Source organism: Phascolarctos cinereus, unplaced genomic scaffold (assembly GCF_003287225.1).
Source record: "Phascolarctos cinereus isolate Bilbo 61053 unplaced genomic scaffold, phaCin_HiC Scaffold_726;HRSCAF=1367, whole genome shotgun sequence".
Classification (NCBI taxonomy): Eukaryota; Metazoa; Chordata; class Mammalia; order Diprotodontia; family Phascolarctidae; genus Phascolarctos; species Phascolarctos cinereus.
The window spans coordinates 176,008,242-176,022,958 of record NW_027556098.1 but is presented as its reverse complement, the minus strand read 5'-3'; the positions used below and the strand labels follow the sequence as shown (position 1 = coordinate 176,022,958).

The 14,717-nt window shown below is 42.6% G+C and overlaps 1 protein-coding gene across 1 annotated transcript in view; it reads right to left on the bottom strand.

The window, feature by feature from the left end:
• POU2F3 (POU class 2 homeobox 3) overlaps positions 1-14,717 on the bottom strand; it is a 63,370-nt gene that overhangs the window by 7,137 nt on the left and 41,516 nt on the right. The window contains 7 exon segments of the mRNA XM_078146895.1: positions 185-297; positions 299-315; positions 1,271-1,337; positions 9,028-9,189; positions 9,491-9,627; positions 10,934-11,075; positions 11,897-12,079. Of these exon segments, the coding sequence (XP_078003021.1) occupies positions 185-297; positions 299-315; positions 1,271-1,337; positions 9,028-9,189; positions 9,491-9,627; positions 10,934-11,075; positions 11,897-12,079 (821 nt within the window).

Sequence of the window (14,717 nt, the reverse complement as noted above, 5' to 3'; positions counted from 1 at the left end):
TTAATTCCCACCCTCCACAGGATAAGCTCCAGAGAGTGACTCTTCAATCCTGTTCTTTGGCTACCTTCCTCATCTATTTTTTTCCCCCAACACTTGGCGCTTGAACTATTTCTCATGGCATTGACTCCAGCTTCTCACCCTTCCTTGGCCTGATGTGGGGCATGCTGGGAGTCTCCCACCTTACCCAGAAGTGTTAAAACTGGAATTCACTGATGCTTTTGAGTGAGTCTGAGATACACTAGGGCTGCTGGCATGGAGTCCTGAGCCAGGAGATGAAGGTCTGCTGTTGTTCCCAGGGGGAACAGGATGACGTTACTAAAAAGAGAGGCAAAAAAAAAAAAAGGTGAAATCCTTCCTGTAGATCCTAGGAACCTCTGTCTCCTTCCATCAACTCACTTCTTCACTTGCCTATCCTAGAAGGGATCTCACTCAATGACAGCTGGTGTGTTCACAACCTTCCTTCCCCCCCCACCCCCCCACCCCAGCTCCCAGCACACTTATACTAACACCACCCTGAGCAGCCCTGAACATGGTGCTCTTTGCATCCTAGGACTCGGAGAGTGGAAGAGCTGGTTCTGCAAGCCCAAGACTTGGCACAGACAGACGCTCATAGCAGCCTACTCCAGGAGGACACACCCAGGGCTGGGCATGTACGGCATTATCGCCTCCACTCCCACCAGCCAAAGAGATGAAAAGGGACTTTTTGCTAAAGGACTAGTAGGCCACGAGAGAAAGGGAAAGAGAAAAGAGCCTGTAAGAAAAGGAGGCCAGAACACGGGGGTCTCCTTTAGGGTCTTTTGAACAAAATTAAGCCAGCCAACCTGTCTAGTTTTCCCATTCCTAAAAAAAGAAAAAGGAGGCAGGATGTTATAGAACATGCACTGGGCTAGCTATAGGGCCGACTCTGCTCTTTGCTACTATATGACCTGGGACGAGTCCCTTCACTCCTCTAGGCCTCTCTATCCTCATTTATAAGATAAGAGCTGGACTAGATCATAGTTTTAGAGCTGAGATGTAATCTAATCCAATCTACTCATTTTACAGATGATGAATCAAGGCCCAGAGAGGTTAGATTATTTATCTAAAATCCCACAACTAATAGTTAACAGAGCCGGAGGTTGAACTCAGGACCTACTAACACAAAATTCTATTCTTTTTTCCACCATCATATGTGTCACCATTGCAGTGATCTCTAAGGTCCCTTTTCAGCTCAGATTCTATGATTCTCAGGATTCCTCGATCACTTTTGAGACATTCTCATAAAACTTACCTGCTCCGGGCATGGTGCTGTGAACAGGAGTAACAGAGAGGGGGCCAAGGGACCCTGTAGTAGAGACCTGAAAAGCAATAGAGTTTTTGTTATATTCTAGCTCCTCTCTACCTTTCCCAGATGTATCCCTTGGCACTCAGCTGCAGAGTGGGACCAGTTTGTGGTTCCATACGCACAGTTTGTTATCTTTCTCCCAAGAGGGTCTTTCCCACTGAGCACATATGAGAACCTAGCCCACGTGTCTGTCCATTCCCACAAATGGGTGCTTCTGCGGACCCTAGCTCCACATACACATTGCCCTAGTATACTGATGAATGCAATACCACAGTGCCTCCTGGTGCCAAGGCAGGGAGAGAAAGCTGGATGCTTCAATCCAGTGCAGCTGTTTCCTGGAAATGAGATGGGCCAAAAGAGGCTGAACCAAAGAGAGGGCAGGAGGACAAACACCCAGCTTCTGGGAGAAACACTAGGAAAACTTGAACTCAGACTACTGACCACCTCCAAACTGCCCTGAAGACTTCAAAGAATCATAGATTCATACTTGTTGGAGCTGGAAGGTTCTTTAGAAATCAGGCAATAAATAGCAGAGCTTAGGGCAGCTAGGTGGCACAGTGGATAGACCACCAGCCCTGGAATCAGAGGACCTGAATTCAAATCTAGCCTCAGACACTTACCAACTCTGTGACCCTAGGCAAGTCACTTAACCCCAACTGTCCCCCCAAAATAAGAAATAAAAGAAGTAGCAGAGCTGAGATTAAAATTAAAAAAAACCCCACAGCTTTTTAATCACAGATGTGAGGAGTTAAAAGGTCATCAGTATTCTATTTCTGCCTCCTATTCAATGCAAGATTTTTTTTCCTGCATAGTGAATAAAGGACTGGACTTGGAGTCAGGAAAACCTGAGTTCAAATCCTATCTCAGACCTACTGGTTATGTCACCATGTGAAAGTCACTTAATTTCTATCTGCCTTAGCTCTGTCATTTGTAAAATGGGAAAAAATGTAGCAATGATCTCAAAGGCTTATTATGAAGATAAAATAGATAGTAAATATAAAATGCTTTGCAAACATTGAAGTGACATACAAATGCTGTGATTTTTATTAGACCCCCTTCTATAAAATGCAGATAATAATGGCATCTATCTCATTTTGTTGTTATGTCATTTTCAGTCACATCTGACTCTTTGTGACACCATTTGGGGTTTTCTTGGCAAAGATACTGGAGTGGTTTGGCATTTTCTTCTCCAGCTCATTTTACAGATGAGGAAACTTAGACAGAGTTAAGTGACTTGCCCAGGGTCACCCAGCTAGTAAGTATCTGAGGCCTTTAGGCCTGGCACTCTACCCACTATGCCACCTAGCTGCCCTTCCTCACGAGGCAGCCCCATTTCATTGTCAGATATCATTAGTTGCTGCAAAGTTTGTCTTTATTCTGAGCTATGTAATGTTCCTTCCCTTCCTTTTTTCTTCCTTATGGCCTGCCAAATGGGTTCCTGGTTATCTAGGTGAGATAGTGGACAGCATTTTGGCTTTCGAATCAGAAAGTATGCAATCCAAATTCTGCCTTATGCATTATGTGTGTCTGCGGGCAAATCAATTCACCCCTTTCAGATTCCTTATCTGTAAAATGAAGACAGCAATAGTAATTGCCTTAGAGGAGAGGTGTAATGATTAAATAAGATGACGTATGTAAAGTGCTTTGTAAACTTTAAAGTGCCAAATAAATGCTATTTATTATTTTGTTATTATTACTATCCTTATCATTGTTGTTGTTGGTTTTCATAGGCAATGGTTAAGTGACTTGCTCAGGGTCACAAAAAAAGTAAGTGTCTGGAATCAGATTTGAACTTAGATCCACCTAACTCCAGGGCTGGTGCTCTATCCACTGCACCACCTGGCTACTGCAATTATTGTTACTGTTAAGAGGCAGTGTGGTATAGTGAAGAGACAGCCAGTCTAGAAACCAAGAAGATCTGGGTTCAAATTCTGCCTCTGACTGAGGCTGACTGTGCAACCCTTGGCACGTCACTTAACTTCTTAGTATTCTAGGCAATTCTTTGACTACACATAGCACAGAAGGTGGCACTCTGCATTGGAAGAGGGAGTTTTCTCACCCTATATTAATTAATTAAATCACAGTTCTAGTCCCTATCCCTGTTATTGGGATGCATTACTATTGCTTGATGCAGTCCGTAGACATTTGAAGGGTCTGTATGCTCAGGGAACTATGATTCCCTCCCACCACTCCCCCTCCCATACACACACACATTCTAGGATCCCCAATTCAGATCTTCCATTTCAGCAGGATGCAGCATGCACTTGCTTTTTAATTTATTAGACCTGGCTCCAACTGTGGTTGTTCCCCTTTTCTTTTATTATAAGGCTCATCAGCAGGCTGGGAATGCACAGACATGGGAGTGGGGCCAGGGGAGGGTAGAAGCTCCCAGTGCCTCTCCTGTGACATCCCGAGAACTGCCAAATACTTTCAGACTTGTCATCCCAAGCACCTCTGAGTCTCCTTCTCTCCTTTGTCAAATCACAGCTGTGCCCCAAAGGACTATGTGACCTTGGGCAAATCATGTCCCATCTCTAGAGCCCAGGTTCTTCCTCTCTAAAGCGAGGATACTAGATTCTTCTGGCTCAGACATTCTGTGATTCTGCCCTTCCCTTGTCTCTGTCTGCCTCTGTCACAAGAGCAACCCACTTAGAACAAAGTATCTCATTCCTTGTAAAGCACACAAAAATCAGGCCTCTCATGAGGACAAAGGCGAGTGAGGACAAAGGAATTAGCAAAGCAGGACCCTTTCCTCCAAGAAACCAGAATAGGTTATCTTGGTCAAGGAGCAGTTAGAGAGGAGCTGGTGACACTTTCAAACATTTGAGAAGGGTGGAGGGAGAATTAGATTGTCTTCCCTCTCTTCTGCTCCTCCCTGCTTCTGGCAGGCAAACCCAATAATGTCATGTGCTGGGAAAGAACCAAAACTGGAACCTGCCTGGCATTTGCTCTAAGCAAAGTCTGACACTAAGCCACAGGCAGGGACCCTTAGACTGGCCACTTAGAAGCCAGTTACTTTTTTTTTTTAACCAGGTAGAAAGAAGCCTTTATTTCACTCACCATAGAAAATGCGTAAGATACAAAGAACTCATAGGAACCCATAAACAATGGAAGAAACATAAAATACTCAAATAGCCTATTAGATTCTCTTGAAGGTATATACACTTGGGGAAAAATTGAACAAGTGTGCCCCATGCACCTTGGACCTGCACTGTCTGAGTAACTCACAGGACTGGGACACAAGGTTGGCAATCTCTTATGCATCCACCTATGACATGGTTCCAGTCCTCCAACTGCAGGGGCACTTTGACAGTCCCTTTCCTTTTTTTTTTTTTTTTGGCTTTTTAATCTCTGCAGGTTTACTTTAGAGAAAATTTGTTTTAATATACTACAGAACAGTTAAGCTAATAAAATGCAACAGATATACCATTACAATTCCAAGTAGCTTCTATACCAAATCACATTGCTCATTGAATATTCAAACCCCCAAACAAAAATGTTTCTTTGAATAACTTTAGCATATTAAAAAAAGCTCTTGGATTTGTCAAATCATTCAAAAAATGAACTAAGAAACTTAAATTATTAAAACACTAACTATTTTAAACTTACGACAGATGTCAGTATCAGGTACACTGGAAAATCATGGCCCTCAAAAGTTAAGTTTTATGTACCAAAATTATAACTGGCAAACAAATACTTTCAAATAAAAAGATCACTTGCGCCTTTTGGTAAGAGAATATTCTGATAATATTTAAGCTGTGGGGAACATTATTGGATTCTATGAAGTTTTGTGAAGTGATCTAAGGGAAGTCAAATGCTAACAATGTAAATGTACTGTTGGTGTATGAACCATGTTTTAGTTTGTTTTATAATTGATAATATATTTAAATAATTTGCTCTGGCCTTCCAAAATCTCCCTTTTTGGTGGGGCTAAAGTTAGCACAAGAACAGATGTGGGAAATGAAAACAGTGCCTAGCCTGGAAAAAGAAACATTTTGCAAAGATGGTTTACCTTTATCTTAGCCCTCAATCCAATCAAGTCTTAAAATATACTTATTTTTGGCCAACTTCAAAATTATTAACTGTATTAACTTAATACTAAAAAAAAAAATTGCAGTCCTGGGTGAATGGTGACTTTTTCAACACTCCTTAGTACCACTTCACCTGATGAACACTTGTCTAATAATGTTCCACGTTTATAAACATTTGCTGCTACATAATACAATTGTCCAGAATTCATTTTTGTGCTGTTGTGTGTTACTTTTCATGAACTCTTCAACATTACCCCAAATTTACTTCATGTTCTAAAATTGTCATGCCAATTTAGTCTAACAATCATAGTTCCTTAGTGTTGATAATTTTAAGTGGGCATTTAACATTGTAATAACTTAGAATTTAAGATTCTAATACAGATTTTGACAGGCAATGGTAGTGACCATAGAAAAGACAAATCTTGTGCCAAGTGCAAGGTATGAAAAATTAAGGTGTTTTTAATGATCTAAAACAAACTACTTTCAAATTTACATAGTAGGAAAAGAAAGGTTTTCAACGTATGAAAGATTTCATTAATGCACTCAACATGGCCATTTTTATGACCTTCTAGTCACATCTAGCTACTCGCCCTGAACAGGCCTAACAAGCTGTCTAGGAGAAGCCAGTTACTTCTAAAGCACAGCCAAACCACCGGTGCTGAAACACAGAGGCAAGGCCAAGGACACGGAAAGCCGAATAGCAGCTCTAAACAGAGACCCATTTGGGGGCTGGGAGGAGGCCTCCCACCCTCCTTTTGAGTCCTTGCTCTGCTTCCCAGAGGGCACAAAATTTAGAGGAGTCTAAAGCAAGACCATTTCACTTCCCCTTTCTCTTCTTTCATCTCTCCCTCTCTCCTTACCCCAGCAAGCTGAAAAGCAGGCTATTGCCACCCTTATGACAGGTGTTGTTTGTCCTTCCTACTCAAAGTGGGCCAATGACATCAGGAGTGTGATGTAATGATTTGCAAGTGAATTGCAAAGTCATCGGCCTCACTCTCTCCTCCAGAGTCATCGGAGTCCAATCAGGGCAACTGGTGATGGCCCAAGATGCAGTGGGAGGCTTTGACCTTTTGAAGCTTAAGATCTTTCCCAGGTCTCAGTTTGTCTGAGGCAACACCCACTCAATAAGTAAAGGCTAGTTAAGAATAGAGACAAAAGAAAGCCTAGTTTGCCTTCACAAGAAAATTGATCTGGGAGGGAAGGACCCTCGGAGTTTACACAAGTAATAGCCCAGGTAATGGTAGTGACCACAGAAGAGACAAATCTTGTGCCAAGTACAAGGTAGATTAACTAGTCCTCCCTGCCAAGAAGAGTGGGAAGGAAACTGGAGCAGATATGGGTTGACTTAATGGTTTTTCTTTCAGTGATCTCATCATCTCTAATGAATTGAATTGACTATTTCTATGCAAATGACTCTCAAATCTACATCCAGCCCTGGTTTGTGTCCTAAACGACCTGTTTGATGAATATCTCTACCTCTACCTCAACATGTTCATATTGTAATCTGTTAGCTTCCTCATCAACCCGTCCCTAATTGACATCTCCCTATTTTTGGTAAGGGTCTCACCATCCTTCTAGGCACCCAGGTTCACCAACCTCAGGTTTAGCCTTGATTCTTCCTTTTCCCTCACTACCTAGATCCAATCAGATGACAACTCCTTAAGATTTCACCTGTACAATATCTCTTTCATCTGTGCCATTCTTTCCATTCATGTGGTGCCTACCTTCATTTGGGCCCTAATCACATCTCACTATTGCATTATCTTCTTAATTGATCCCCCAGATTACTGTCTCTCCTTTCTCTAATCTCTCCTCCACATGGCTACTACAACACTTTTCTTAGGGCACTGGTCTGATCATGTCACTCTCTTTCTCAAAAACCATTAGTGGCTCCCTATCATCTTTAGGATAAAATATCAATTTAACCTACTATTTAAATCTTAGTACAATGTACCTCCAACCTACCTTTTCAGACAGTCCATATTCTACATTCACTCACTTTTCCAGCCAAATTGTATCCCAAACTTGGCATTCCATCTTCAATCTCCATGCGTTTTCACAAACCATCCTCTGTGCCCATGATATGTTTTTTTCTTATCACCATCATTTACTATAATTATCTTCCTTAAAAGCTTGGTTCAGGAATCACTACCTAAACGACACTTTCCCTGAGCCAACCAATTACAAGGGCTCTCTTTTCTCCTCCAATCACCTTTTATTTCCTATCTATGTACATGTTGTAAATCCACAGTCAAATGCAAGTTCATTGAAGACAACGACTATCTCTCATGTTTATAGCTGTATTTTCAGCCCCATTAGAGGTCCTGGGCATAGCACATGCCATGTCTGTGCAAATGAATGAATTTCCATCAATAGCAGGGAGATGAACAGGGAGAAAAAAAAAGAAAACAGAGCAGATGGGATAGAGTGGATTGTTCATGGTGGGATCGTGAACGATCAGCAGCTCTTCAGTAGATTCACAGGCTGTGAGCTTCCTAGGCTTTTTTTTTCCTTTCCAGTTTGTCTTTAGGCCTTAGAGACTGGCAACTTTACAAATTCCTTCCCTGGGAGGTGCCAACTTGTGTTTCTCATTTTCTTTCTGTTGTTTTTTCCCCCCTTGGGAATAGCAAATTGTAGTGGAAAGGTACTAGACCTGGCGTCAGTAGTACTAAGTTCACATGTTGGATCTTACTGCCACTTAATATGTGAATGACCTTGAACAAATCACTTGACTTTGTTATGCCTCAGTTTCTTTACCTGTAAAATAGGGGTTTGGACTAGATAGCTTCTAAGGTACTCTAAATCCTATGATTCTGTGGTCTCAGCTTGATGCACCTCATTTACCCACACCCTCAAGAGGCCAACAAATACACTGGATGGTCCTCCCTTCTCCTGAAGGCTCTAGTTGCCACTATCATGTACCCAGGGTGGTCAAGGGGGAAGAGCACTGGATCCGGAGTCAGAGACCTGCCTTTGGTTCTTGGTGATGACACTTACTACCCACATGACACTGAGTCAGTCATATGGCTTTTCGAGTCTCAGTTTATTCCTCCATTAAATTATGAGGTTATACTAGATAATCATAATAGATATAATAAATCATTAGAGATAATAATATATTATGATTGTACCTTCTCTCTTTCTCTTGCTTCTTTATCACAGGATCAGAGATTTAGAGCTGGAAAGGATCTTAGAGGTCATTGAGTTCAACCTCATTTTATACACGAGAAAACTGAGACACAGAAAAGTTAAATGATTTGCAAGGGTCTCAGAACTGGTGAGATGGGATTTGAACTTAGGTGTTCCTGACTTTATGCCCTGGGCCATATTCAATACACCATGCTGCCTTTCAACAACAACAACAACAACAATAACAACAACTCACTCTCTTGTTACCTAGACAAGTTAGTTTTCAGCATTTATCCCTTGCTCTCCCCATCCCTACACAGTAATGTTGGTTGGGGTGGTGTGGGGTAGGAGCACCCAGACACCCAGCATCATTGTGTGCCTGCTGCATTTCCCCTCAGAGGAGGCTATACTCCATCAGTCCCTGAATCCTCCAGAATTCAGAACAAGAACCAGGCCAGAGGGTGACATTTTTCCCCACCCTGTTACCCGGCAAGCATCATTCCCCTCTGACTTCTGTAGGCTGCCAGGCTTGGTGCCTCGTACCAGCCTTGAGTTATAGATGGGCGACTTCATGGGGGTGGCCATGGGACAGTTGATTCGCTTTTCTTTCTGGCGCCGATTGCAGAACCAGACCCGAACCACCTCCTTCTCCATGGAGAGCTGTTCGGCAATTAAGGAGATCTCCTCAGAGCTGGGCTTGGGGTTCTACAAGGGAGAGGAAGGCCAGGAAGGGGTGTTAGAAGTGGAGGGTCAGGGTTGGGGGAACAGTCACATCCCACTCAGCCCTGAAGAGGGGAGCCTAGGACTTCCATGGGGCAGGGGGAGGGGAGATGGCGTGGCAATCAGATACTTGCCTGGTGGTCTTAGGAGGGGAATTGAACTTATATTCTCTGCATTTTTCTAGGTCAGGGGAGGAATGATCCTCTGAACATCCTTCCTAAATGGACTGATATTCTGGGGACAGTTCAGTCAAGGTGGTCCCAACTTAAATGAGAAGTGAACTTACATCTTGAAATCTCTTTTCCAAAGTCAGACGGATATTAGTTTCGATGCTGGTCCTCTTCTTCCTTTTCCGACCAAAAACCTCACTGAGGGAGGGGTAAGAGCTGGGGGTACTCACTGTGGAGTCTGAAGGAGAGGACTCTGTAGGGAATGAGAAGGAAGCACAAGAAAAGCTCTGTGAAGGAAAGAAGGGGTCGGTATAGATCCCAACTCCAATAGTTTTACCATGTTACTCCTTGGCTCAAAAACCTTCCATGGCTCCCCATTGCCTCTAGGATAAAATACAAACTCCCCAAACTGGCATTTAAAACTCTCCACCATTTCTACCCACCTTTCCTGTTTTCACTCATACTATTCCCCCACTCCCAAACTTTATATTCCAGCCAAACAGGACTTCTAGCTGTTCTCTTTTCTTTCTTTTTTTTTGGGGGGGGGTGCGGCTAGACAATGGGGTTAAGTGACTTGCCCAGGGTCACACAGCTAGTATGTGTTATGTGTCTGAGGCCGGATTTGAACTCAGGTCCTCCTAACTCCAGGGCCACCTAGCTGCTCCTGTTCCCTTTTCTTGACACTCTGTCTCTCATCCCTATGCCTTCAGACAAGCTGGCGTCCATACCTAAATTGTATTCTCTCCTCCATTTTTCAGAATCCTTGGTTTTTGTCAGGGCACATCTCAGGTATTACTGCCTAAGTGAATTCTTCCCTGATTCCTCTGGTTAGCACTCTCTTCCTCAATTTTCTTTTCATTGTATTTATTTGGGTACATAATGCTCCCCCTACCCCCATGAGTCCTTGAAGGTAACTGCTGCTCCATTTTTGCCCTTGTACCTCCAGCTTCACGCCATAGAAAGTGCTTAATAAGTATTAGTTGAATTAAATTCAGACCCGAGACCCCTGAATAGGTCCTGTGTGAACATGTAGCATCATTACCATTGCCAGGGCTGCCCAGCAGGGAGGAAAGGACGCGCTCCGGAAGAGCCCGCCAGATTCAGATTTTTCCCTGCTGGGTTGGGCCAAGGCTGTCCCTGCTTCCTGATAGCAATGGATCTTGGATTTGTAGCTCATGGTACAGGGATGCTTCAGGAAATGAGGGAAGATATATAGGTGCACATATGCACAAACCTACGTGCATATGAGCATGTTTGCAATAGGTTACGTTAATTAATGTTTTTAAATATGCCTGAAAGTTTAACTAAAAGTAAAATGCAAACTGGCATTCCAAGCTAAGAAGTCTGACACTTTGGGAGTTGTTGTTATTGTTGTTGTTTTGCAAGATGACAACACTAACATCACCTCCTCACTCTTCCAAATGCCTTATTGAAACCTCCCCAAGGTATAGTCAAAGCTGACAAACTAGAGTAACCATATTTATCAGGGTATCAAGGGCCGGCCACCACCCTCTTTGGGCCTCTGAAATATTCCCTTGCATGCCATCTGTACCACCCACCTGCATCATTGAGCCACTTTTCCAGGAGTGGTTTGAGTTTACACATGTTCTTGAAGCTCAGATTGAGGGCTTCGAATCGGGAGATTGTGGTCTGGCTGAAGTCATTGCCATACAGCTTCCCCATGGCCAGCCCTACATCACCCTGCCCATTGGAACAAAATTGAGAACTATAAGAGAGACCATCCTCCTCTTCATCCCCCACTCTTCCCAGCACCCCACCAGCTGCCCCATCCTTTCACAAGCCACCCAGGATCCCGTCCCCATCACCTGTATCACATAAGTTTCTTTACAAGCCAGAAGATTAATTAATCTTCTTTCACTCTGAGTAGACCTGTCCCCATCTGTTCTGGGACCAATGCCCACATGGCACTACTGCCTGGATCTGTCACCTCTATACATTGAAAGTGTGGCTTTTTCCTTATTAATACAGCATTTACTTATTTTTTTTTTGTCAAACCTTGGGCCAGCGGCTTTTTCTTTGGTTGCCTGGGGAGGCAGACTGGGAGATATACATGGGGTAGAGGACACGCAAGAAGAGAAGGAGTAAATATGACTCTTCATGTGGCAACAGAGATGAGGAAGATTTTAAAAAGTCTTAGTTCTTATGTGGGGCAAAGGCATAACCAATGATGATGCTTCCCCACATAGTCCTGACATCAGCCCCTAAGCCAGCCACCCCCACTAGAATATCTTCGAGGAGAGTGGTAACCTATCCATGTCCTCAGTTTTCCTATAAGTGACCATTGTGTTCTGAAGTTCAGAGCACACTGTCCTGAAAATGAGCTCACAGCAAACCTGACATTGCTTTTATATATCTGAAAACCTTTTTTCTCCTGTAGGGACTTGACTAAGTTTCTGCTTTAGTTTGCATTAGTCTTATCTTACTTTCCCACTAATAAGACCAGGTTTTTTTCCTTCCTTTTCTCAAAATTCCCTCTTCTTCTCCATGCCCCAAATCCCAACCTGAGTGAAGCCTAGCTTGATGCGTCTCTGCTTGAAGGTCTTGGCAAACTTTTCTAATTCCTCTAGGTCACTGGGTTCATCTGGCCCTCCAGAGTTGGGCAAATGTTTGGAGACTTGAATATGTTGTGACACATCCAGATGGGAGTCTAAGGATGATCCTGGCAGCCCAGGGCGACCAACTGCCTGTTGGATGAAAAAAATGTGAACCCAAACCCACAAAGACTCTGAATCCCAGGGGGTGTTCTCTCTGATACTTCTAAACAAACAGGTCCTGAAGGAGTATGTTGGCCTACTTGTATTCAGGGGTGATAATGTTGTGGGATTTAGAACTGGAAGAGAGCCCTCAGCCCTCTCACTTTACAAATTAGGAAACTGAGGCACAGAGAAGCTAAGTAATCTGCCCAACAGAGCCAAGATCCAAACCTCGGCCCTCTGACTCCAAATCCAGTGTTCTTCTCATTTCACTGTGCTGCTTCACCTTGGATGCAACTCAGACTCCAACTTCAATCAATAATTAATCAATCAATAAAGATTTATCAAGCACCACTATGTGCCAGCCACTGTGCTAAGTGTTGGGTTACAAAAAGAGGCAAAAGACAACTCTGTGCTCTCCAGCAGCTCACAGTCTAATGTAGGCCTGCACCACTTAAGGCCCGCCAAAGAAGTTTGGGTAGCCTGTGAAAAAATGCAAAGGAAAACATCCCCTACATTTTTCTAGGGCTGCTGGAAACTCTTTGGTGTGGCCTTGGGCCATAGGTAGCCCGTGGGCTGCATGCCATATAGGCCTGGTCTAATGGAAGAGACAACAATTTTCAAAGGAGGAGAAAAGGAATGTGGACTTCTCTAAGAAACAGTTATGTTATCATGGACAGAGCATTGGGGTCACAAAACCCCAACCCTACCGACCAACACCTCAGAAAGTAATAATAATAATAATAATAATAATAATAACAGCTAACATTTACAAAGTGTTTTTTAAGGTTGACAAAGCACTTTACAAATAGTATTGCATTTGCTCCTCACAATAACCCTGGGAAGTGCTATTATCATGCTCATTTTATTGCTGAGGAAACCGAAGCAGACCACTCTTAAGTGCCTTGCCCAATGCCACACAGATAGTAAATGTCAGAGGCAGCTCCTTCTGATTCCAGATCCAGCAATCTATCAACTGCATCACCTAGCTGCTTCATAAGAGCCAGCATTTATATAGTGATCTAAGGTCTGCAAAATGCTTTGCACATACTGTCTCATTTGATCCTCCTGACAATCCTGGCAGGTGGGTCTTCTTATTATTTCCATTTTACAGATGAGGAAACTTAGGCAAACAGAGGTTAAGTCACTTGCCCAGAGTCACACAGCTAGTGTCTGAGGTTACATTTGAACTCAGGTCTTGTTTTATCTGTTTCTTCAGGGCAGACTGAAGGTGTCCAGCAAGTACTCATTAATGATGACAGAGGGAGGTAAGCCAGCTAGAGAGGTATCATTAGGTTTAATGTTCAATTATCCTATTAGAAGTTCCAGGCTTCAGTGCAGACATTTTCAAACCACAATGACTACTCTTTTTACTTCCCAAACCACCATCATCCTTTCTAGGTAGAGTTGATTTTATTAGTAACAGAGGATACTGTTTTGTCTTTCTACTGACCTTTCACCATCATATCATCTCTCGCACATGTAATATCTTCCCCCCATCCCAATTTAACCTAATATTAACACAAAGGTGTGGCTAGAAGGTTGGACTTGAATTCAGTAAGACCTGAGTTCAAATCCTGTCTCAGATACTCACTTGCTGTGTGATCCTGGCCAAGTCACATAAAGTCTCTGAGCCTCAGTTTTCTTATCTATAAAACAGGGATAATAATACCTCTAATGCCTACATTTTAGGATTTTTTGTTAAGTTTAAATGAAATGATGATGTATATAAAGTATCTTGTACACTTTGATAAATCACATAAATGTTAGTAGATTCATCATCATCATCATCATCATCATCATCATCATAATAATAACAACTAACATTTATATAGCATTTACTATATATCAGGCACTGTGCCATTATTATCTTGTTTGATCCTTACAACAACCCTGAAAGGTAAGTACTAATATTATCCTCAATATACAAATGAGGAAACTGAAGCAAACTGAAGGTTAAGTGGCTTGCCCAGAGTCAGATAGCTAGTAAGTGTCTGAGGCTAGATTTGAACTCAGGACTTCCTGATTTGAGATCTAGTGCTCTGTCCACTGTGTTACCTAAATCCCTTATACTATCATCACCTTAAAATGTACCTTACACTTTACATGATACCAATGGTGGGGGGAAGAAGGGGTCTCTGATATTGACTCAACTTTGCAACGTGTTCTTCATTCCCAACATGATGCAAAATCCCATCAACTCAGGATTCTAGAGTGGGAATCTATGGATTCCTAATAAAGTAAGTAATTTGGGACAAGTCCCTTCTCTTTGACATTGAGATAGGCAATGACTCTTTAGAAGAAGCTTTGTGGTTTGGTCAAAAGGGCACTTGATTTGGAGTCAGACAGCCTGGTTTTGAATCCTGGCTCTGTCATTTAGAACCTACATGGCATTGGCCAACTAATTTTCCTTCTCTGTGCCTCAGTTTCCATATGTAAAATGAGAGAATTGAATTAGGTGATCTCTAAGAACTTTTAAAAGTAGACTGAAGGCATCCCATAAGTATTAATTGATACTGGTGACAGAAGGTAAGTCAGCTAGAGAGCTATCATTAGGCTTAATACTCAATTATCCTAATAAAAGTTCCAGGCTTCAGCACCTCTGAATATGGGACTCATATCCCATTAT